Source organism: Serinus canaria, chromosome 4 (assembly GCF_022539315.1).
Source record: "Serinus canaria isolate serCan28SL12 chromosome 4, serCan2020, whole genome shotgun sequence".
In the NCBI taxonomy this organism is placed as follows: domain Eukaryota; kingdom Metazoa; phylum Chordata; class Aves; order Passeriformes; family Fringillidae; genus Serinus; species Serinus canaria.
In genome coordinates, this window is record NC_066317.1 from 52,844,045 (window position 1) to 52,869,209 (window position 25,165).

At 36.6% G+C, this 25,165-nt stretch overlaps 1 protein-coding gene across 2 annotated transcripts in view; it reads right to left on the reverse strand.

The window, feature by feature from the left end:
• The window catches only part of TBC1D19 (TBC1 domain family member 19), a 49,105-nt gene extending 25,999 nt beyond the window's left edge, over positions 1 to 23,106 (reverse strand). Inside the window, exons 1-8 of one of the 2 annotated variants that reach the window (XM_050974015.1) lie at positions 22,974 to 23,106; positions 13,058 to 13,130; positions 12,237 to 12,282; positions 10,350 to 10,425; positions 4,541 to 4,615; positions 3,514 to 3,577; positions 2,563 to 2,609; positions 819 to 929 (exon numbers count right to left, since the gene is read on the reverse strand). In XM_050974015.1, the coding sequence (XP_050829972.1) occupies positions 819 to 929; positions 2,563 to 2,609; positions 3,514 to 3,577; positions 4,541 to 4,615; positions 10,350 to 10,425; positions 12,237 to 12,282; positions 13,058 to 13,130; positions 22,974 to 23,072 (591 nt within the window). In that variant the 5' untranslated portion in view covers positions 23,073 to 23,106. Of the gene's footprint in view, positions 1 to 818; positions 930 to 2,562; positions 2,610 to 3,513; positions 3,578 to 4,540; positions 4,616 to 10,349; positions 10,426 to 12,236; positions 12,283 to 13,057; positions 13,131 to 22,973 lie in introns of those variants that run through there. The other variant, XM_050974016.1, reaches the window with a different exon arrangement.
• Positions 23,107 to 25,165: the final 2,059 nt, after the last annotated feature.

Consider the following 25,165-nt stretch of genomic DNA (forward strand, 5'->3'; position numbering starts at 1 on the left):
AAAGGAACAGAACCATAACAAAATAATTAATATGTTCAATTCTCTAAATCACTTGAGATTTCTTCTGAAAGGCTTAATGTGAATAGTTTCTGAACCAAATTAAGTTCTTCTAAATGCATACATTTGAAATAGAATCTCACATCAATTCTTAATCTAGTTTTAGTTATAAGCCCTAGTTTGCATGTCGAATTATGAGCTACATCTGGATGTAGTGAAGTGGTGAATGAAAGATCAGGTTAAGGATCTCTAATTCCCATCTCTTTTGCAACCCAGGTGAAGGTTTTTCTACTAGCATATAATCTGCAAGAGCCTCATCAGTGAAGCATTTAGAAAAACTCTCCCATATAATATACTAGTACTCAAACACTTCTTTTCATTTACAACCTGACAATAAAGGGATTTAAAACTATATTGAGAAGAAAGTCAGAAGCTAACTCGTTGTCAGGCTATTGATCTTGAACAGAATCTGCAGAATTGAGATGTGCTACAAATCTGAAGTTTCTTGTACAGAATAAAAATGATTAAGTGAATAACATGTACAAAAGTGTATTTTTGGCACAAATTAAACCTGTGTGGCATAAAATGAAAACTTCTCTACTAGCAGAAATTTTACTCTTTATGTTTTATTTTTCATGAAAAATATTTTTAATAGAACTTCTTTGTGCTCTGTATTTTAACTACACATTTAGATTGATTTTCACTTTCAAAAGGAAAAATTTATGATAATACTAATATTCATTTTTATTAGGTAGAATAATTTTCATAAGAAAGGAAAAAACTCTTACAGAAACCTCTTATAAGAAAAAAAATATACTTACCAATTCTGGAATATCTTTAACTTTCAAGGGAACCTGAATTAGTCCCAGATGATTTCTGAAACTAGGCTGCTCTCCATTTTCATAATTTGGGTTTCGAAGATTCATCAGTACCTTAAAAATTGTAGCTCTGTTATTTCTTGCTTACATTCAGAACTCTTCTCAACATCATCAGCATTACAAACAGTACATTCAGCGTAAAATTATTTCCCACAACTTTTATATATATATATATATATATATATATATATATATATATATATATATACACACAAATTATCAAATTATATCTCAACATTTTCAAAACCAAAAAGTATTGAAACTTTAAATAGTAGACTATTAAAAGTTAAGTTCCTTAACTTTTAATAGTCTACTATTTAACTTTTAATAGTCTACTTTGAAAAGTCAGCTCAATAAAAAAGCAGAAATAATTTTTAATATACACAATTAAGTGCTGGCTACATGTCTTGACTGAAATTTACTTCCTCATTTAAACTATACCAACTACATATTTGTGATGGCTACAGTATCCAGGATATTTTTCAGCATTACTTTTCTCTGAAATAATTTTTATCCATCTTCTTACACAGGCAATCTGACAGAACTTCCAATAAAAGTGCTACATAACTAAAATAATACTATGACAAATAGTAATATCTCAAAATATCTTCTTTCATCTAAGAAAAAGAAATTACAGAACTGAAAACCTAAAGCAACTATAATTTAAATGACAAGGAATCATCTCACGGTAAGTAACTGCGATCTATAAAGGAATTTACAGTCTCTTACATACTGTTATTCCAAGGTATAGATTTTGATTTGATGTTGAACTGCAAAGATTCTTTCTAACATGAATTTCTAGCTCCTATGAAATTCTCTCATAATATTGTACCTCTACAGTTCTCACTCTTGTAAGTATTCTAATACCATATAATCTCACAGTCAGACTTGTTAATTTAAAGAAACTGCAAACTCTGGAAAGAAAATGGCATAAAAGAAAAGAGAGTGATCATGAGGGTTACTGAATAAAGCTTAAAAAAAGACAGATTTATTTACAGATCCCAGATTAAAAACACACCACAGCTGTTAGTACAATGATGGAAAACAAAATAAATAAAACATTTTCAACATTATTTTGATTAACTGTACAGAAGGAATGATATGTAATAAGTACTGTTTTACTGTGATGTTCTGTGCTTGAGTCATAGAAAATTATGAATAATACTGACATTTAAGGCTTTAAAGATTCCATAGTCACCAATTTTTTAATGGTCCAGTTTGATTACATACAAAAGCCCTGAAATTCTACACAGTCCTGTTTCATGTTTGATTTTGTACAACCTAGATGACCTCCAATTGCAACTGCATACAAGTCTACAATCTACTATCAAACAGTCTGTTAGTTTCAAATATTGTGATTTATGAGCTTAATATATCGGAATTGAAAATGTAAAATGGTTTACAAAATCACTTGAAAATAACTCTCCAAGGAAAAAACGTTGGGCCCAAACTATACTTTAAAGAAGTTTATCACAGGCTCAATTTAAAACTGCAGTTAATAAATAAAAAAGGGGCAATAGCATTTTGTCTTGTAAACCAAACATGGATTCATAAAAACCATGCCAAATTTCACTTGCTATAAATAACAACTAGTATGAAATACATTTAGCAATTATTTTTCCCACTTAATATAAAAGACTATAATGGATACAAGCCAATGGCTGAGTATTGTTTCATAAAGGCTTACCTCAAGAAAATCTTTAGGTGCATAAACAGGCCGGAAAAGACTTAGATCTGAAGTAAGATTTCAATGACATTATGTTTAAAACCAAAAGATCAAAAACACATGTGCCATATTTATAACACAATCTAGCAATTTAAATAACAGATTAGATCAAAATAACATCATCACAAATATCATGGCAACAACTACCACATATTCTGTCATGATTATGCTACTGATTATTGCCTCATTTTTTTAAACCTCAGATAAAGGAAGAGAAGGGTGCTCTTCAAGGTCTCTTCCAGACCAAACCATTCTATGATTCTATGAAGAGAACAGTAGTCACAGGAAGCTTTTACTTAATCCTCCTAAGTCTTTAGACTGAATCACTCTTAGACTTGGGAAAGACATGATTTTCAAAAGCAGGGTATTTTTCAACAGCTTAAAATTATTGAAATACACACATTGCTGTCAAATGAAAACTGTGAGCAGTACTAAAAAATCCATGAAAAGTGTTTGCCACCAGAGAGGTGGTAGTGTGATACAAACCAGCACCTTTTTAAGGAACTTGACTACAAACTAGCATGAGAGTTAGCCTTGCTTTCCCCAAATATAATATCACTGATTATTCTGTCCAGGAGTTATTTGTATCTTTTGTCAAAAAAAATCTGAGCTCAATTATTCACAGTTCTGAACATTTTCTGCTAGCCTGAGTTTATATTAAGAGGAGCTGTCTTCTAGTTGAATAAATCTCTAGAGCACTGGAATATGGAATGATTCAATGTTAGTACAATAACTTGAAACAAAATAAGGAAATAAGTATTTATATATGCATAATGGCACATTACCAATGAAAGAAAGATCGAAATTAATTTGCCTTGAAGAGATTAGATTAACCTTTGACTGGTAAGTAAGATGTGCATCCTTCCTTTCTATGTACAAAAATTTAATGCATGTAAATTTAGTTGACTTTACCTGGCTCATCAGTTCCCATTTCATTCCATTTATTAAGCAATTCTTTTTGTTCATTTGCAGGCCTCTGAAATACACAAAACAGTGCATCTTCTTTTTTTTAACAGAATGAATAAAAACATGCTTATTTCAAATACGAATTCATTTCAACTATACATTAATGCAATGTTTTACAAAATAGCAATACAAACTTATTTGCTAACAAATTACCCCTAGCCTGAAGGTACAGTACACACTGGGAAAGGGCAAGTTCAGTTCCTGGAAGGAAAGAAGCCCATTTAACAGTTTCAGGTGTTTAGTAATGAATTTAGGATATTTAGTACTCAATTTTGTGTTCCTGAAGATTTACTGCCCATTCCATAGAGCTGTTGGACTCCTATCAAATTCCTGTCCCTGGCAGCCATAAAAACCAAATACAGCAGCATCCTTTAGCTCATGAACCATAGAGGTTTCTGCCACCTATCACAGAGGTCAAACAGGGAAATGAAGAAAACATGCTAAAGTTACTCCCTAAATCCATGATCTTTAAAATTAAAGCCTCTATATTAATTTAAGAAAAAAACCAACCACGTAACAACAACAAAAAAAAAAGCCCAGACCAGAATGAATGACAAACAAAATCAGTAATGTACCAGTATCACTCTCTCCTTATGTACCAGTTCAACTACCACCTTCTGTGCACACAAAGCACATTTGTGTTGATTAGTTATACAGTTGAGTCTTCACACAAAATACTGTTATGAGCAATGAACACAGTAACTAGCTTTCCAAAATGCTGCTCCCTCAAGAGGGTAACTACTGCAACAGCAAAGAGGAAAATCTACCTAGAGCATTCATCTTCTCCCAAGCTGAGCTGACACATTCACTGTCACCATCTCTGAAAATTATTCTGCAGCAAAATTATTTAGATACTGAACCTGCAGCTCTTGATAACCATGTCTAAACTGGAAATTACATTACAAGTGTGCAAGATGAGGCTTAATTTCAAAGAAAATGTCAGTTTGAAAACAGAAAAATAACAATACAATACCTTCTGTGCTAGTGGGATATTGAGTTCTGTGCACATGCTGTTCAGACTTTTCAGAATTCGCTTCTCCCAACTTCCCTAAAATACACACAAAAGATAAATTATAAGGAGCTTCTTTTTCCTGAAAATTGAATTTACTATGCAATAACACGCAGTTTTTTGAAGTCAGATATATGTAAAAGGATAGCAAGAGTCACTGACTGACACCTGCAAACACATGAAGAGAATATTTATATGCTTCTTTACATGGAAACAATAGATCAAACAGATTTAATTCTTTACAACATAAAAAAAAAAAATCAGAAAATTTAGTTGTTCATATTTCAGCTCTTTAAAAAAGCATGTATTTCACAATTACTTTTTTTAATATATACTTAATGATCAAGCTTCTTTATAGATCAATATTTAACAAATTTTTCAAACAATTATAAAGGTCAATCAACTATGCACAACAAATACCTTCTCCACTTTGGGGCCTGAAGAGACTGGCAGTCTTTCTCCACAAAAAGTATCTCAGATGTTGTCAGAAATAAATGAAAGTTAGAAATCTGATATTCTGTAATACTTAAAAAAATAGTTCTTCTAACTAATGCTCAGGAAATAGTTGTCTAATCGGAGAAAAGCAGAAATGGACAATACTTCAGTGGGCAGTGGACTGCTTAAAAAGCAACCAGATTCTTCTGGCAATTGCATTAGGCTTCATAAGTGCCTACTCCATGGCCAACTCCTCTGAAGTTAATGCAAATTAGTAATGACTTCCTTGTCAAAGGACTTGGTACCTTGCTTCCGTGATTACAGCACCACTGGTGGGTTTTATACTTAATTTAGTTTTCTATGGATGACAAGCCAGACCTCAATCACATGAATGCAAAGACTCCTTTGAATTTAATCTAGCTCTATTTATTGCTTGTAATTTGCTCTAGATGCAAATTTTACAACAGTTATTTACTGTTTAACCACGCTCCTCAAAGTTCTGTCCAAAATAGGCTGCAGTTTATTAGACAGGAAGCAAATGAGAGGAAGGGCAGTTTAAAATCTTGTCTATAATTGTTTCATTTTAGCTTTTATTTACAAGGCCATTTTCAAGATCCTCTCATACCTTTTTCCATCAAAAAAGTTGCTATCTTTCGCCAGAAATTTTTCCTCACAATCAAGTCATTCCTTCACTTTGTTTTGCATAAACAAAACAGATCTGAGTTTTGAATGTAAGGAATGTTTTCCAAATTGCATACTTTTTACCATACTCTGTAAAATGTTTTTCTTTAACTGTATTATCATATTTAAATCCCCTTCAAATGCTGCAGTTACACAACACCATGTCACAAAGTGGTTCATCTCTCACAAAGTGGTAGTATCAAGCCTTTACTATTTTGCCAAGAAGTGAGGTTTTGTTGCTAGAGAAATAAAAAGTGAGAGAGCACAAAGATTACTAGATCATATAGGATAAGAAAGTGGAAATGGACAATACACAGGTAGTAGCAGCAAAAACAAAATCAAAGGTAAAGTCATTTTTGGTAAAAGCGTGGTCTAGATCAGATGGCCCAGCCTCCTGTCCAGCCAAATCCTATGTGTCCAATGTTGTCTCTCTAAGATTATTCCAATGGCTAATTGTTCCCTATGCAAAAAATTTTCTTCTTTTGTCCAATCAGAATCTCCCCAAGAGTAACTTGTACCCATTATTTCTCATCTTTTCCATGTGACTCTTGTAAAAAGGAGTCTCCATTTTCTCTGTAGCCACCCTATAAATACTGGAACAAAGTCTCCCCTAAGCCTCCAGTTCTCAAGGCTGAACAAACCCAGCTCTCTCAGCCTTTCCTCACATGTCAGGCTTTCCAGTTCTCTGTGGTCCTTCTCTGGACCATCTCCAGTCTATCCACACCCTCTGCTGTACAGTGGGGACCAAAACTGAACACAGTACTCCAGATGTGACCTGACTAGCATTTAGTAGAGTGGGACAATGACTTCTTTATCTCTGCTGGTGATGCCCACATTGATGCAGCCCAGCATCCTGTTGCCTTTCCTTGATGCAGCAGCACACTGTCCACTCATACAGAGCTTGCTGTCCACTAGGTCCTTCAGGTTCATTTCCTTCAGGCTGCTCCCCAGACAGGTAGGAGCTCCAAGCCTGTCCTGCATTCTGGATTGTTTTCTCATATGCCAGATCTTACATTTGTGTTTTTACATCAGAAGTCTCTTGTTAGCCCACTCTTCCAACATATCCAAGTTTTTCTGCACAGTGACTCTCCCTTCTGATGCAGCTACTTGGTTTGGTACCATTGGCACTATCACTTCATGATACCATCAAAATTAAGGGAGGACAGGTGGAGAGCGCATAAGCAGGGGAATAGCAAAGATATGCTTAAAGATATGAAAGCTACAAAAGAAGAAGAGACAGATAAAAGCTTTGCAAGACCAAAAACCATCTAATTCCAAGGAAAAATGGAGGTTAACACACTTGGTGTGACTTACAACTGCCACACCAGACATTAATCCACTCACTGCACTGAGTATGCAACATATTGGTAATAAACCACTTATACTCAGTCATAAAGTGTGACATAATTCATCTTTCAAGACCCAGTAAAAGATAATCAAATAAATGCAAAAAGACAAAACCAAAGTGAGGGTTATGCAGCCTTTCCAAGCATGATACCTCTCCAGGACAGCAGGTACCTGAAGTGAGCAGAAACAGAATGCACTGTTCTTGACCGAAATAAAAAGGCAGAGGGAGAGGTCATGAAGCCATTTTATTGATGGGAACAATACATTTAACAAGATGATTCCTCTAGTCTTACAAAGAAATTCAACACTAAGAAAACACACCATTAGATTGCTATGGTTACAATTATTTAGTAAAATAGCTGAAACTGAGGAAGGAAGCATTGCAATTTGGAAACAATTTCATAGCGTCACAGAATGGTTTCCAACACCTGAAGGGAGGGAGAAGGATTATGAACAAGGGCATGCAGTGATAGGACAAGGTGGAATGGATTTAAACTAAAAGGGTAGGTTTACATGAGATAGGAGGAAGAAATTCTTTACTGTGAGGGTGGTGAGACATTGAACAGGTTGCCCACAGATGTTGTGGATGCTCCATGCCTGAAAGTGTTCAAGGATGGGTTGGATGGGGCTCTGAGCAACCTGATCTAGTGGGAGGTATCCTTGGAAGGGAAGGTTGAAACCAGATCTTTAAGGTCCCTTCCAACCCCAATCATTCTATCATCCTATGACTTACAGCATTACTACTCATTGCCATTAATGCTCTATCCTTCTCTAGAAACCTGGTTTTCTTTTGAGGTAAGAAAAGAAAGCAATATAAAAACCTCAGTCTGCCATCTATGAGAAAACAGAACCAATGTGAGAAGAAAAAGGGTTAATTATGGACCCTTTTTCTATTCTAGAAAAATTGTTACTATCACTTTAATCAGTGTCTCAAAGTCATTCCAGTAACTACCAGAGATGGTTTTCTGGGAGTAGTACCCTTATTTCCAGAATTCTGAACTAGAGCAAAATTGATTAAGATAGAAAAGGACAAAGAAATTGTCAACAAAATTATAACAATGGAAACAGCATCTGAAATGGTGACTGTATCTAATAAAAATAGAATATGATAAATATGGAAAACATTTTTATATGGGGACAAATTTTGATGATAGCACCAAAATATTTTTTTCCACCTGCTGTGATGCTAAATGGAAATAAAGTAAAAAAAAAAATACCTACAAATAAAAAAACCCCCAGTCTTTACTGTCAAAACATTAATTAGATTTTCAATACCTATGAAAGTAAATTGCTAAGTTTTCACTTTTATCTCTATCCCAAAAGGTATTAGCAACCTGTACACTTGTATTTTAGCTATTTCCAAATATTTTAAACAAACAAAATCATTGCAACACTGGCTTTGTAAGCTTTTCACATTGTTTATTTAATCAAAAAGAGTAACAAAATAAAACCTAGTTATGATTCAATTGCTCTAATGATGCCTGTTTTCTTACAGGCCCATTATCTACAGTGATAAATGTGTGTCATCTTGAAAATCAAACACTTGCGTGTATCTCAATGGTTTTAGAAAAGATCATGTTAGTTCTCTAACTGTGCATTTATTATTATTTCTCAACTACCACACTTTACCAGTATTTCTCTATGGAAAGGGTTTACAAGTCTTTATCAAAGAGCTGTATTTTAAGAAAGAGTTTGAAAGACCATCATACTGGTTTGGCTGGGATAGAGTTATCTATCTTCATAGTAGTTGGTATGGTGCTTTCTTTTGGATTTGTGAGCAAAAGGATCTTGATAAAACACAAATGTTTTAGCTATTGCTGAAAAGTGCATACATAGCTTCAAGGTCTTTCTAATGCTTCCCCAACAGCAAGGAGGCTGGGAGTGCACAAGAATTTGGGAGGAGACAGAGCTAGGCCAGCTGACCCCCAGTGAGCAGCAGGATATTCCAGACCATACAACATCATGTTCCAAATAAAGATGCTGGGACAAAAGTTGCCTGATGATGGAAAGTAATCAATGAATCCCTATTCTGCTTTGTTGACATGAGTAGCTTTTGCTTTGCCAATTACACTATATTTGTAACACGACTTCTCACTTTTGTCCTTTTGATTCTTTCCTGCTTCACTGGGGGAAAGTGAGTGAGTGGCTGAGCTGCCTACCAGGGTTAACCCACCTGGAGGACATGGATGACTAATACTCTTTGAAATAGGGAATTAAACTTTGAAACCAGCAAAGACAGGACTTCTCCTGCTCAGTTTTAAACTACTGGAATAACAGGCCTTTCTACATACAGCTAAAAACACTGCAAGTATTACATCCACTTTTGTAAAACAATTACCCATGAAACTGGTTCAGAAAAACATGCATATAGATATATCTCTCTGGTTCTTGCACTAATAAACTAGTAAGAGTGATTTGTTTCAGGCAGCAAATTGTGGCATTACATTTCACACCAACAAGAAAAATTGATTAAAGCAATCTTTAGCCCCAAATCCTAAAGACTGAAAACCAGGACAGAGAGATGAGACTTAGAGGAATAAACAACAATATGATTGTAAAGGTAACACAGTTTGTTGAGTATTTTGTAAAATAATACTGTAATGTATCTCTAGGCCGAATTAAATACACCTTTATCCCTACCTCAGATGTTTTTGTTAGAGCTTCTTTAAGCTTGCTATTTTTTCTTTTACATTTTATGTGGGGTTTTTTTTTTGTTTATTTCAAATGGCATATATTGGCAAAAAATTAAACAAGCAAAAGTATTTTTTCCTGACACCAAAAATCCTCGTTTAATCTTTACAGTCCAGTTTCTCTTATTCTCCTTCAATATGCCTTAAGCTCCTTAGCTCTATATTTTTCATCTTCCTTTCACATTTTTAAGTACTAAATATATCTCTTCTTTCTGAAGATCTCACTATCTCTGCAGCCTGTTATTTTTCATCATGAAACTGCCTGTGTCCCTTCAAAAAAATGCTTTTGTAACCCTAACAAAATGACCTATAGGTACCCCTTTTTTTTTTCTCAATGAAACCAAATTCTCTTCTTTGACATATTCACATCATCTCTATTCTACATTTTTCACCTACCTGCCACTATATCCTACTACCTTCATGGCTGGAGAATTACTTGAGCATTTTCTGTATTTATGTAACATGTCACATATACAATATTATTATTAACTTTGATCCAATTACAAATCAGTGCTTTTCCTAAGGTATAAAACCTAGAAACATAATAACATTCTAGAGAGTAAATCTCAAATAATCTAATTAAAGCTCTGATATGAATGGTAAAATTGATAACCACCAACCTGTGCTTTCCTCATATAGGCTAAAGGTTCTTTAATATGTTCAGGTGGTGCTGCAGGATGACAGGGCGAAGGAAACCTTAAGAAAAAATATGGTAAACTTTAAAAATTCTGATATTTTATTTTGCTTAATTAATCCTGTAATTGTAAACCTTAATTTAACTTCTTTCATGAGAGCAATAGCAAAAACATAAGTGTGTGTTGATCAAAACTGAGTGTTATTTTTAGAAGTATTTTTTCCTCATCCATTCTATGGATACAAATAAGATAACAATATGCAAGAATTAATAACATTTCAACATGAGTTGAATTAATAACATTTCAACATGAGTTCTTCTTGTATTAAAAAAACTGCTCCCTTATAATTTCACATACAAATAAAATAAAATAAAATAAAATAAAATAAAATAAAATAAAATAAAATAAAATAAAATAAAATAATTATATTAACAAATCAGGTATTTTAAAAGTGTATTCTCTTCACATCATGTCATCTTTATGATTTCCTGGAACTTTCCCTCTCCATGTCATCAATTTTTTGAGACAATATATTTTTTTTAGGGTCTCCTTTTAAAAATCAGTAGTGAACATGTACATATCCAAAGTAATTAGAATTTTGAGTGAGGTGTTGACTTAAGCAAAGCTGAATATCCACTCATAAACTGCATTATGACAAAATATAAAAGCTGGAATAAAATTTAAAAACTAAACCAAAACATTAATTTAACTTTCAGTAGTATAGGTTATTTTTGTCAAACATTACATCCAGCTTAATTTTAAATGGCTCAAATGTCTTTCAGGAAACAAAATTTAAACATAGCTTCTCTAATAGTTAGCCTGAATTTTCATTTGTTTGAATGCATTCAATCAGTTCCTATCATGCGTTTTTGGGAAACCCTCCCAAAATTTCTTCCCATTTTTAACAGATAAGATCATTCTTGTACTTGCTGCAAATTTGTTTTGGACTATTCTGTTCCAATGTGTAAAACAGAATCAATATCAACAGATTTCAGAAATGTTGTTTCTTGGCTTTTCCACAATGCTCATGAAATCATGGTGTTCAGTTAATTTCAATTTTCAAGGGCAAATTTCGTTATTTTGCTGCTTATTTCCGTACATTAGCCCTAGAGACAGGTAAATATTTTTTCCCTGGGAAGATACAATGAAGATGAATCCTTGCTAACAGACAGAAGCATTTGGCAGAATTAAGTTCCTCATACTACTAAATATACATTGTGCTAAACTGTTAACTCTAACAAGCTTATTTACATTACCACAAATAGATTTGCATACACAATTCTTATTTTATAGTTGCATTCATGGCTATATCTGTCATGAAATTCACCTTTCCACTGTGCCAGAATGTGAAGAAAAATTATGCTTCCCAGAAGTCTAATCCAAAGTTTGCTGAACAATAGTAAAAAGGAAACTTGGCTGATTTGACTGCGTTTTTAACCATATCCCAAGCATGATGAGCACTGACCTGAGAAACCTAGAGATCCAACATCTTAATGATTTTTAAAAATAATTAATACAAAAAATATGTGCAATGCTATGACCAATACCGCAATTAAAACTCACTTGCAGCAACTACTTCATTTACATAATTATATTATGACCCTTGGTACCTTTGGAAGTAAAGACAAAAGGAAAATAATAAAGTAACTACAAAATGTGGTGATAGTTATTTCATTTATTCTTTAAAATGCACTTGAGTCATTTCACTAGGATGAAAAAGAAATAATGGCACTTTAAAAACAGAAACTAAGCAGGTACTCTTGCTATGACAGATATTGCAGATTATAGTAACACACCATACACGTCTATAAACAAATGGATCAAAAGAAAATAATGTGAGCAGAACTAAGTGAAAATACTAAATAAACTCACACATTGAGTTCACTATAAACAGCATTCTGAAGCTTCTTTTCCCAACCTGTTAAAATAAAAAAAAAAAACAACCAGAAGACACCTTTAGGAATTAATACAAATGGAACATCAATCAGAGGTTGCTTTGCAGTCAGTGGAGTTTTGTGTCTGGTCTCAGTTCATGTCTACCTACCAGAGAGACAAGAGGAGACAAAGAAACCTTAATCTAATCAAGATAGGAAAACTGCAAGTTGAAAACTCAAATGAGATTGAATATCCTTTATTTCCACCTGCTGTTCAAATAATTACAATATAGTTTTGGTTAAAAAACTTACATTCTATTTCTTAAAGCCATCATTTTATAAAACCAACAATTAATATTAATTGAAACAGTGTTCCTGATGATTATAAATCTGAGATCATTTATCATAAAATCCTCACATTATACTAACATAGCCTACAACTTTCAATGCAAATTGGAAATTTAACTAAAGGTAAAATTTTCAAGAGTATCTCCATGGAAGTTAATTTCCATTTTCAGAAGTGACTGAACTCTGTATTCACTCAGAGCTTTCAGAAAAAATCACCAGTATCTTAGAAAATGATAAAAGCACTTTGCATACATAGTATGTTTTTCAAAATGCAGATGGAATCCTACAACACTTTCCCATTTAAATTTTTTTAATCTGATTTAATAATCTGAAATCACTGAATGTCTGCTTCTGGCTACTGTCAGTGACAAGACACCAAGCTCCACAAACCACTGCTTTCATCACTTATATCACATATGTTGTCACATACATCTATCCTCTTCACAAATAGATCAATAAAGTATTACAAACCTGATGTCTTCAGAAAATCCTTAATATCCTCTTTTAGAGATTCCAGCTTAATTTCTGGTTTGTGTAGGCTAACCTAATATGAAAAATAAATAAATAAGTATCAAGAACTAAAGAGAAATTACATTCTTCAAATTATAAAGTAAGTAATGAACATGCTTAAGGTTACACCCAAAGCAAATGCATTCCTTGAGCAAGAGCAGTCAAAAATATCAGTTAATTTTTTTCTTACTCAATGTCTTCACCTTTTTCATCAATGCTAAAAGCTCTGTGTGGGGCAGAGGAGAGAAAAAGGGAGTAGAATATGCAATGAATGCATATAAACATACATGTTTAATAATCTGAGCAAATACCCCACATACTTAGCACAAATGCTAGACTATACACATTGAGGAATTGGTCATAAGGTACACATGGAAAAAACTAGAAGCCAATCCCTGTATTTCATCTGAAAGAATTAAAACTGAAAACATTCCATAATTTTTCACTTAACCTCCCACAGTTCAGCTTTTTCAGGTAAGAAATGCCATTTTCAAACCAAAAAGCCGACTGCACTGAACACTCCCCTTTGCAGTTGTGACTACTGGTATATATGACCTCTTGCAGTGAAATGCACTCAACACACTAACCAGCACTAACCAGCACTAACCAGCACTAACCAGCTTTACAACCATACCATGGTACAACCATACAGATGGTGCTGCACATCTTTCAGCAATGGCAGGACCAGCTGCTACAGCACCTCCTTCTTCTGCAGCTAGACGAAGAGGTGAAAACCAACACAACACAAAGGTCCAAAAGGACAACAAGCAGAAACTCAGAAGTTTCTGTGAAGTGCCTTCCAAGACATATTTTCCTAAGCATGGTACATGGCAATAGCTGACTAACATCAGATAATAAAGCTGAAGGTTTAGAGAAAAAAAAGAAATGCTGCACGCTAACTTGAAAATAACACCGAAGATCTGTGTGTCCACAGCCATGACAGCTCCAGGCATGTTAGAAGCATATGGCCGTATCATCTACATAGAAATGTGAGACACCTCTTACCAAAAGCTACTCAACAATATGCTGTAGGCATATCAGCTACTGATTCTATTGCAGCAAGTTTTCCTGCTGCAATGGAATTTTAATTTTTATTTATTAAAAATAATCTTTCAGCAACTTGTGCAGATTTCCAGCCCTAACAGCACTGCTGACAGCATGGCATGCTTTAAGTCCATGGCACACAACTGAAACTCAAAAATCCTGTACTTTGCCTACAGTTTATACATAGAAAAGGGTGTTTCTGCGCTGGAAAAGCTGGTCTAGGTGAATTCACAATGCAGAATTTTAAGAAAACCTTTCCATTTTCCCCACATGAAAAGAGGAATGGACAATAATGGAGAGAATAACAGCATCAGCATTTCAAGTCCCCTTGCCATTACAGGTAAGGGAGGCATTTATATTTGGTTTACTGACTGCAATAGTGAAGCATGCTTTGAGAAAGAAAGCACAGACCAGAAGGTGTGGTGAGTTGCACAACTCTCATGTCAAATGACAAACACATATTCCATCCAGCACAATGGTAAAAGCTGGCAAAGGTTGGTAACTAATATCTGGGAAACAAAGATTTTTATGTGTGTTCTTTGGCAGTTCACAAAATACCCTTTTATGCAAAAACACCAAGGAGGATTTTACGAAGAATTCCTTTTGAAGCTACTTTGATGGGAAGTCCTTTTTGGACATTTGTCAGGCTGACGGTTTTCTCTGGTGCAAGGCAACAATTTTGTATGTTTACTGTAGAAATTTTAAATAAAGTAACACACATCAAGCATGGCAGATTTTGCCATACTGTTCCTCAGAAGTTTTTGTGCACCCTTTTGCAAATGTTCAGCTTTGTCTTTGAGTTAAATATGACTCATTCTATTCTCAAGGTCCATGGGGTTTACCCATAAGGTCTGGCACACTTTTTAGATGCAAAAAAATCCCTTCACAAATACAACTCATTGACAGATGATAAATCACACAAAGAAAAGAAAGCTCCTGTACAATCTGCTATATAATGGATTAATTATCTTAACACTGGAAACAGTACAAGAAATTATGTGAGTGCAATCAGAACAGAGTTTTAATTCTCTGCTGTTCACACACCTGTGAGCTCTTGGCTAATTAAGGAGTATCTGATACTCCTATTGAAAACAACAAGGTTTTTTTTAGAGATTCCTGGAAATTTTGGAAATTGATACAGCATATCACATTAGAAGGCATTAAGGAGTTCAGTCCACAGACTACTTCCCATTTTCCCTGTCAGGCCAAAAGAACAACAGAGGTCTTTCTTGCAAACTGCTGTTCCCAACAGAGCCTGTTCCCCAGCTGCAGAACATAAAATCCAGAGACTCTCTGGATTTGCAGAGAGAGGCAGTCAGAAAGGCAGTCAAAAAGGAAACAGGACAGCATGCTGGGGAAAATTTTTCCCCAAGGATGACATCAGTGCATCAACCTGCACTGGTTACCTTCACCTCTTCATGCCCATGTATTAAGCCAGATATTATTTGATTATTCCTAGCCCTGATGCAACCAATATTCTTAGGCTAATCTTTAACTTATCAAAACATCTATCTTTAGCACCTTTCCTGTGTCCTTTTTCTTCTCTTTGCTGAAAAAAGCTCTACTGAGACAAATTTTCACAAAAGAAGAGTTAAAATCTCCCCCCTCCCCCCAAATTATGGGGCACTTTTGTCTCCACTTTTACCAATTCAGAGTTCAGTTACAAAAGCCTCCTCCCATTTACACCTTCCCTCTTGTTTACTTGTGTACTACAATCAGCACATTCCTAAGTGCTAAGCAGAACAAGAGAGCCACAGAAACTGTTAGGTTTGCTGATCAGTTTTCAAATCAGAAATTAGATACTTGAGAATGTGGCAAGCAGTTCAGCTGGCAGCTGCAGCCACTTCTAAAACACACCATATTCCAGCTCTGATTAACACAAAAAGGGAAAATACTCATTTTGGTAAGTGAAAGGAACTCTCTTCAGAACTGTTTTGCCGCAACTTAACAGTATGGTACCTCTTTAGAATTCATATGGGTGTTTATGGGAATTAAGTTGAGGAATCCAGGGGACTTAGCAGAGCTGATGTTCCAAAATTACTAGTCCAGGTCTCCCACATAATCTTGTTTTTTCCTTTGGATTACCTGATCTAACTTATTTCTGTGTTGTACCATGTTGGAAAACACATTTAGGTATTTATATTTTTGGTAGGGTTGGTTTGTTTTAAACTGCTTGGTACAACATACTGACTAAGTCTCATTTGCATTTTTTTTCCCTTTGATTTTTTGGTAGAATAAAAAAAATATGTTGAAAAAAATTTGTTTATATAAAAACGCATTACTACAACTTTACATAGATGAAAATGCCTGCCTAAGATTTATAGGGAGAAAACCCCATATTGATGATATTTGTACTCACGAACTGAATTAATTCCCTGCATGATCATAAAACAGCAAGCACCCAAGCAGAACTACCAATTTCAACACACACATCTTGAGGAAAGGGTATCTTACTTCTATAAGAAAAATACTATCTGTTACTATAAGGAGATTATAACATGCAGGTAATAAAGAGTGAGCAATACCGGGGAACAATTCATGAAAGCAAAGGGTGACAGCTAGAACAGGGAAAAAGCCAATTATTCAGAGGCTGAGTCAGGGCAATATAGAGCCCTGAAAGGGAATAGGGATAAAAGTCAAACATTTCAGCAAAAAATAACAAATAATTTTTAATAAATGTTAAAGCCTAACAGCTTTTCCCTGTAAAACTAGCATTGTGCATAATGTTATGGACAGGGCACCGAGGTCCAGGTGTGGGATGTCTGTGTTCCTTGGCAGTCTTGGTCAGCTTGCTGTGAATCACAACACATCTGTCCCTTCCACATTCCCTCATATAACAAGCTTTACAGCATTCCTTCCTTGGCACCCCCCAATTCTTCAGCTGTACAGACCCAGACTTCAGGGACCTTTAAAATTCTGCCACATTTGCCGGTGCCTAGGGTACCACTAACAATCTTGTGTGTACATCTTTGATTTTGGCAAGGTATCCTGCTGAGATCTGCGCAGCCACCATTGGAAGTGATACTCTAAATGTACTCTCTCTGTACCTGGATGACAAGATGGAAGAAAATCCAGACATTCAACACTGCTGTGGCTGAAAGGAAGCAAAAGGATAGCACAACTGTAAAATAATAAAATTGGTGGAAATAGGAAATTGATTCGCACAGGAACTGAACACAGAGCTCAACCTATTTACAAATTAGCATCTAAATTTGAAAGTGGCATTCAGTGATCATGACTGGAGCCGCACTGATCATGCAAGAGATGATCCATAATCACAGCACTCAAAGAAGTACAGGAAAATAACCAGAGGACCAGCAACATACTACTAAGAGGAGGCTTGACAGAACAAAGTGTTCCAGCATAACTCCTGTGTTAAACTATTTCTTTTCTCAACAAGAATAAACACTGCAGAGAAGTGATCCAACTATACTGAAATGTGGAATCGCATCAGATGAACACATATTTTTATCCTGTTGCAAACAGTTCTGCAAATAACTTTACACAATCCTAATATTTTTACAGGCTATCAACCATAATTTCTCTTCAAAGCCTTTTTTGTTTAGATAAACATGTACCCTCTCAAAGCCTTTATTACTGTTCAGTATGTTTCTGCACAAGTGCACAATGTTTTTTGGTTTTATTGCTATTATTTCCCAAATTACAATAAAACAGAATCCCCAAATATAACCCATCTTTAGAAGAAGTAAATTGAATGAAAGCTAATAAACATTCACCATTCCTTATGTACTTCATCCTACCATAACTGGACTTTATAAGGACCAAGCTGACTTGGTAGCACTTCAAGCAGAACCACCACAATTTCAGCAAAAACACTCACTAAAAACTTAAACCCCTGCAACTTTAAGGGAGAGATTAGTTTTGGTTATACATTTCTGTAACAGAAAGAAGAATCATTCTGAGCCTAACTAAACAAATTTCAGTAAGTGTGAAACCCTGATTACAATGACAATTTTCCAACCCTTCTACATTTCTACATGAAATACAATAAGGGAAACAAATGTTGTGAACTTTCTTATACAAGTAAAAATAAGCTAGGAGATACAGAGAGAGCTTCAATCAGTTTCATATGGAAGTAAACAGCTTCAAATGTTATGCTGTAGTACAAGATATAAGGATATATTTTAATGATGCAATTTTAATGTTTAATAAATTTTCTAGGTTTTGAATATAAAATTATTGCTGAAAATAAAATACAACACAAGGCAAAAACCAGAATCCATACTACTAAAAAAGTACTACTCAGCCAGTCAAGCTTGCATTGCAACTACATCATCTGATCAACACATACTCAACTGCATTCAATTTAAAATTCAGTATAATGCAAATATTACTCCTGAGCTCTATCAGCAAGCATAGTAAATCCTTTGCCAAAATGAACCGTTAATTTTCCAGGAGGACTCCTGAGCCTACATTTTTTTGCTAATTTTTATTAAATAAATGCTACATTGCACAGAAACATTCTCCTCCTTAATTTGATCTTTTATATGTTTGGTATCAATTTCAGATACCAATCAGATTGGTATCGATTTCTTCTTTTTTTAACTGGCAAAAAATATCATGAAAACAATATGCTGAGACATCTTGCAAACCACAAATTATAATAAATTATTCTAAGCTTATTTACCTACACTTTAGATGCACAGTCAGGCAGTACTCCAGCTCCACTGTTCCTAGTGCTCCCAAAGGAAGTCCTCTCCTCCTTTGCCCCATCTGAAGTCTTGTAAAGACCCTTACCTCTCCCTTTGAGCAATACTGTCTTAAAAGTATATTGTCTTAATACTTAAATACTGTCTTCTGGTTCCATCACAGGTCTCCTCAAAGTCAAAGAGCGGTGGCGGCCTCCCCTCCTCTGGACAGTGTTTCTGACCACGACATCTCCTCTCCAGCCTTTGTACCTTCAGGTACCTCCACCAATGTATTCTCACTCCCAAACTTAATTGCTACAGTGGGGTGGGATGGGGTATCAGGCCTGATTTTTACACTTACATTGCCCCTTTTAGCCTACTGTAACAGCGCTTCTCATGCTTTGTTACAAGTTCCCCTCAGGCTGTCCCACTCCAGCCATACCTACAAAAAACATCTGAGAATATTTATGCAGACTAGCAGGGGGCGAACTCCTTGCACTGTGAGTCTTTCTTGTTCCATTTAAAACATAATTTAGAACCTTTATCTTTCATTTAGAACCTTTCCTTTTATTGTCACCTCCAGCTTTAGAAAAGTTCTTTAGGAATAAACTACTGAAGCTTTTGTCTGTTGGTTGGTTTTGTTGGGTATTTTTTAAACTCTGTCATTTGCCCCTGGTGACTAGAGGGCAACTCAGAGTTCTGGGCAACTCTGAGTTAGACTGATTTCTATTAGAGGTTTGCATGGGACAAAAATTAAGATTGATTAATCTCAACTGATTAATAAAGCCTAACTCAAAAGTTTTCAAAGATCATGAAAAATGCAGTTTCTGAATTGGCTGCAAATGAAAATGTGCTAAAAAGGTAGCACTTTTTCATGTCTCTGAACAGTTTCATTTTTATTGTCTGCTCACTAACACGGATTTTTACTAGAGCAGAATTTTAGCAAGATTTCCCAAAATCATTTGTTTTAAAACTGCATTTTGTCCTTGAGATGTCCATGTTTTAGTTTTTCTAAACACCTCTAATCTCTACCTTAAAAATATTTACAATTCAGAAAAAATATTTACAATTCAGAAAGAGAAAAATTAAGATAAAAACAAGCAAATTTGATTACAAACTTGAACAGAGAAGTTGTGCCCATAAAATGAGGTCTCTCCTCTGCTACCCCACTAACACCAGCAGCGTTAGTTGAAAAGTTACTACCTAATATTTTGGCTCTTTGTCACTGTTACTCTTTCCTTTCAAACACACTACAAAGTATGTTCAGAAGAAATTCCAAAGCAATAGATACATTAGAACTCTCACCCACATTAATCTCTCTTAACTGCATTAATATATCAATTTATCAAAAATCAACCTACAATAATCAACCTAACATTTATTTATTTACTCATTCATCACTTTCATGACACTACCTCTACTTCAATCCTTGGGATAAAAATGTCATTATCATGGTATCCCCAGAGGTCAAGCTCTGACAGCAAATCATTTGATGCCCATGCCAAAGTTATTTCAAAGAGATTGTGTATCACAGCCCTTGACACTAGCTCAGGCTCCCAGTGACAGCCAAGCAAAGCACTGGTTTGATCAGTTCATAACCACAGGGCTACTCTCTCACCACTCACAAATAATGTCAGGTTACTGTGTTTTCCCCAAAATTCTATTAACTCATCAATGAAACTGGTCATTCTGAGTTCTCCATCCTAGAAAATAAGAGACAAATTCAAAAAACACAGCTTTTCTAATAGCTAAAATACTGTTTGTGAGACTACATGTTCTCTCAAAATTTCAGGGATTATTATAATGGACCTTAAGATCCATTTTGACTGCAGTGTTTTCAGAGACAGTAAATATTATTGAACAAATATCAACATCATTTTCTACACTAAGAGATGAAGAATATTTGTGAAGTATAACTGCAACATAAATATCCAAAACAAAACTAAGTTGCACTTTGATGCATTGATTCCAAAGACTTCTCAAAATACAGTGTGCAACTCCCAAAATAGTTTAAAATTCCCTAAGAAAGGTACCACCCTTCAAAATCACAACTTGTGCAGACCAAGCAGACAAAAAACTCCATCACATCCTACCAATAAACTGGAGTTCAGGAGTGATGCACAGCAACACCTAAGATTTCATATTTGACAGTACAACTCCAGCAATACCCCATGTAAAGAGAGGAACATCAAGCACTAGCTTTAATACAGAGTGAAGCAAAATTCAGAAACATTCAGAATTTTGTACAGCTGCTCTGGGCAGAACAGGAGACCAGCCACTGACTGAGGGGCCCTTGCACAATATAGCAGTAATGTGACTGTCCAAGCTTTATAAACAAAGCAAGTCTTCTGTGCATGAAAGAACATAAACGCGTGCAAGGTCAATAAAAAAGCCTCCTCCATCAAGAACACACAGCTTCCTGCCAAACACAGTGTACATTTGGCCCTACTAATTTAAACTACGATCTCCAAGAGATAATTCATTTGATTGAGAAATCCCATTGTTGATGTATCTATAAACTTTCAGATCAGTACACTAAACTATAGCTCTGATTTAACCTGCTGTTATAAACCCTTCACACTAAGAACTCTGAGAATCAGCTTGAATATTTGTTGCCCTGCTTCTTTTCCTTCCCCTTAGCACTTCGTATGACTACAATGATCATGACCTATACAAACGCTTTTTTTTCCTTCTCTAAGAAATCTGTACAACAGTACTCTGCAAAGCCATCATAGCAGATACATTCTCATATCCAGAAGGGATTTAGGCACCTCACTGCCCTTTCAGACTCCAAACACCACCTTGGGAGAGCACTGCTCACGTTCTCAGTGTCCACCTGCACAAAACGGCTCCACCAAACCAAAGCCACCCGCCCAGTTTAGCACCTTCTAAACACCCAGCCAAGTCCTGAGGACAGCAAGCTTCCTTCTCTCTCAAAAAACCCATGCAAAGAATGAAATGACTGTGAAATCAGGCCCTGCCAGAGACAGGCATAAAGAATCCCGAATTCAGGTTTGTTAGAAACAGGAACAGAGTGGTTAGAACAGAGCCCTGTTCACCGCCCGTTTTAAGGACGAGATGTGACTCTTCACTCCTCATGTCAGGTTTTTTAGGATGCTCAATTTCCCAACATTTAGCAGAACCCAGCCTCTAAACTCTTTCATAATTCCAGCTCCCTTCAAGTCATGTACATTGGCTTATTCAAATATTTAGAAAGCCCTGTCAACAGAAGCAAGGCAGACACGCATTTATAAAAGCATTTAGAGACCAAATCAGTACATTTAAATACAAAACAAACAAAAGACAGGCAGTGTGACAGTGATGTCACTTGCTTCAGAGACCTTCAGGGACATTCAAAGAAGAAAATCATGCTTCATTTAAAAATGCAACAAAACGAATGGACAAATAATGGACATGGTATCCTAAAAAACTAAACCAAACCAAAACAAAACAAAAACCAACCAAAAAAACCCACTAACCTGTAAAATTTTAAGCAGTGTTTGAAAAAAACCCCAAAACGAAAAGCACAAGATTTTATAAAACCCAATCCAGAATATTTCAGTAATGCACAATATTTGTTACAGCACCATGACTAGGTTATTTATAATCATGAAAACTGACGCAATTTTAATCTGAAACATCCTAAATTATATTCAGCTGAAATATGAAAATCTGGCTCCAAGTGCAGATAAATTATTAAATATAAAAAAACCCGCAACTGTTATCCCAGCTACTAAAATTCACTTCCACGCGTATTTTTTTCATTTATTTTCACTTCCTTTCACCAAAACCTCATTTTCTCAAGGACACTAGGGGAGCGGGGGAGGGCAGGTGGAATTTAAAGCTCTCCAAATTAAAGATTAAAAAAAGCAATTCGTTTCAGAACCTATATTTGAAGCAGCGAGATTTCAGACGGATAGTCTTCATCTTCACTGCGAAATCCTTGGGTCCCAAGGGGAAAGACAATAAACACGGCTCTAGAAACCAAACACGCCGCTCTCCGGCCCCGCCGAGGAGGGAGAGGAGCGGGACAAGGAGGAAAAGAGGGAGGGTACGAGGGGCGCCGGGACCCCCTGCCCATGAGGAGGCCACCGGGCCGGGGGCGCCGGCCGCGAACAAAGCGCCTGGAGGGGCAGCGCGGAAGGGAGGAGTGCGTGGGGGCACAGCGGCAGGTCAGGGCTCACCCGGGCCTGTCGCTCCAGCTGTGAGTGCAGGCTGGAGCCCTGCAGGCGCTGCACGACCCTGGCGATGGTGAGGGACAGCCCGCGGTCCGGGTCCAGCATCGCGGCCCCTGCGCGGCCGGGCCGCCTTCGCCGCCGCGCCGCCGCGTTACCCGGCAACGGCGGCAGCGGCGCCGGCCAGCCGCTGAGTCCGGCCGGGAAGCGGCGCCGCACGGAGAGGTTCCGCGGCGCCGCACGGAAAGGTTCCGCGCTGCCGCCGCCCCGCCCTGAAGGGGGAGGAAGGCCCCAGGGGTCGTAGGTGCTCCTGGGCGAAAGGAACGATAAGAGTCAGGGGGTCCGCAAACAATCAGAAAGTTTTATTAGAAAATTACTGGAAATTTTTTTGCCCTGATCTCCTATATAAGCACAAAAGGAATGGAAGGAAGGGAAAGAGATGACGGGTCCTGGTCCCAGCGCAGCGATTCAGCTGCTGCGGTGCCCGGGATCCTGGGCTGATGCCTTCTTATGGGCAGGTTTGTCCAGCCCGAAGACACTTTTCTGTGTGCTTCTCGAGGGGTACAATCCGCCCGTATTGATGCGAAGTTTTGTTGCATTTTTGGATCTTTTCCCTCGTCTGCTCGGCGTGGTGAGGCGTTCGTTCGGGCTCGGTAGCGGTGCAGTCCCGCTGGAGCCGGGCAGGCGTGTGGCGCTGTCCTCACAGCCCGCCCTGATGCACCTGCGAGGGACTTACATCTGTTTAGCCTCTCTGGGAAAAAATTTACCTATCAGTAACAGAACCATCAAATTTTTACTTCATAGCCATTTTTAAAGTCCCAGAAGGATTAAGAAATAAGCTAAGAGAGGAGATAACGTGGAAAAGCTGATTGTTGACCTTTAAAGCATTAGGATCCATTTTCAGCTCTGAGGATGACCTTTGTAAAACAAAGAATGTTTGAAGATTCTGAAACATCAGGAGTAAGTTTTTCAGTCTTGGAAGTGACAGATATGAGGAAATTATAGATGTCATCAGTTACGTCAATAGAAAAACCAACTGCATGTAATAGGTATTAAAAATGCACTTGAACTCATTTGTCTGCCACCAGTTTTGACTTATCTGTGAGCATTTCTGGATAAAATGAAGTTTAAAGAAGAAAAGAAGAATAGTAACAGAAAGTCAGAGATCACATTCATCAATGAACTGTAGAGAAACCTAAAAAAGTCACTAATGCTAATAAAAATACTGAGAGGTTGCTTCTCAGTTCACAGAGAGCACAGGGAAATGAACCCAGTTACCTGCCAGTGCCTTGAATAGCTATTCTGATTTACATCAGGTTTTCTGTCACTTCTTTTCTTACATGCATGTATGATGTTAGGGGCAACAGTAAACACAGTTTTTTCCCCTGTGTATTGAGAGAGTTAATGATATTTTTATCTACATTCCCAACTGAACAAGCATACAAAGTGTAATAGCTTTCTTTGCTAGTTCATAGAAAAAGTCTGCAAAATGTTCCATACAGAGAGTACCTCGCCGCATTTTGGTTTGTTTGGTTTGTTTGGGTTTTTTTTTTTTTTTTTTTTTTTTTTTTTTTTTTTTTTTTTTTGTTTTTTTTTTTTTTTTTTTTTTCAAATGAGGATCATTTGTTTGTGTGGGAAGTTTACCTGCTAAGAAAAGCACATGCAAGAAAACTGGAGGGTGTCCATGAGCTCTGCAGGTCAATAGCTGAAGTCCCGAGTTTCACATTTCAGCTGCAGGTGGAAGAGAGAGCCCTCCCTCCTTGCCTGGCACAGTCCCCAGCAGCATTTTCCTTTCCAGTTTGTGAGCAAACCTGTGGACTGGCACAGGGATGGGAGTCATATGTTGTGTTTGGTGGGTGTGTTATTTGTCAGGGCAGCTTGATATGTGAGGGTTCAGGGGCTGGGTACATTCCTGCTGGTAGCACAACACGGTCTCTGGCTGCTTTCCATGTCATCTGCAGGCACCACATTTGGCCACAGGGCAGGTCATGGAGTGGGACAGAAGCCACAGCACCTTGCTGATTAGAAGTGTGTGTTCCCCTGCTACTGGGGAGTGTGGGGTAGCCGTACATCAGGTGAGTTTCATGTGCAATGCATAGGACATTGCAGGTCTGCAAAAACCATCCTGATCCCTATAGGTCAAGAAAACAGAACAAAAAACTAATGTCAGCTGCAGATGAGTAATTTCCTGCAGTTAACTG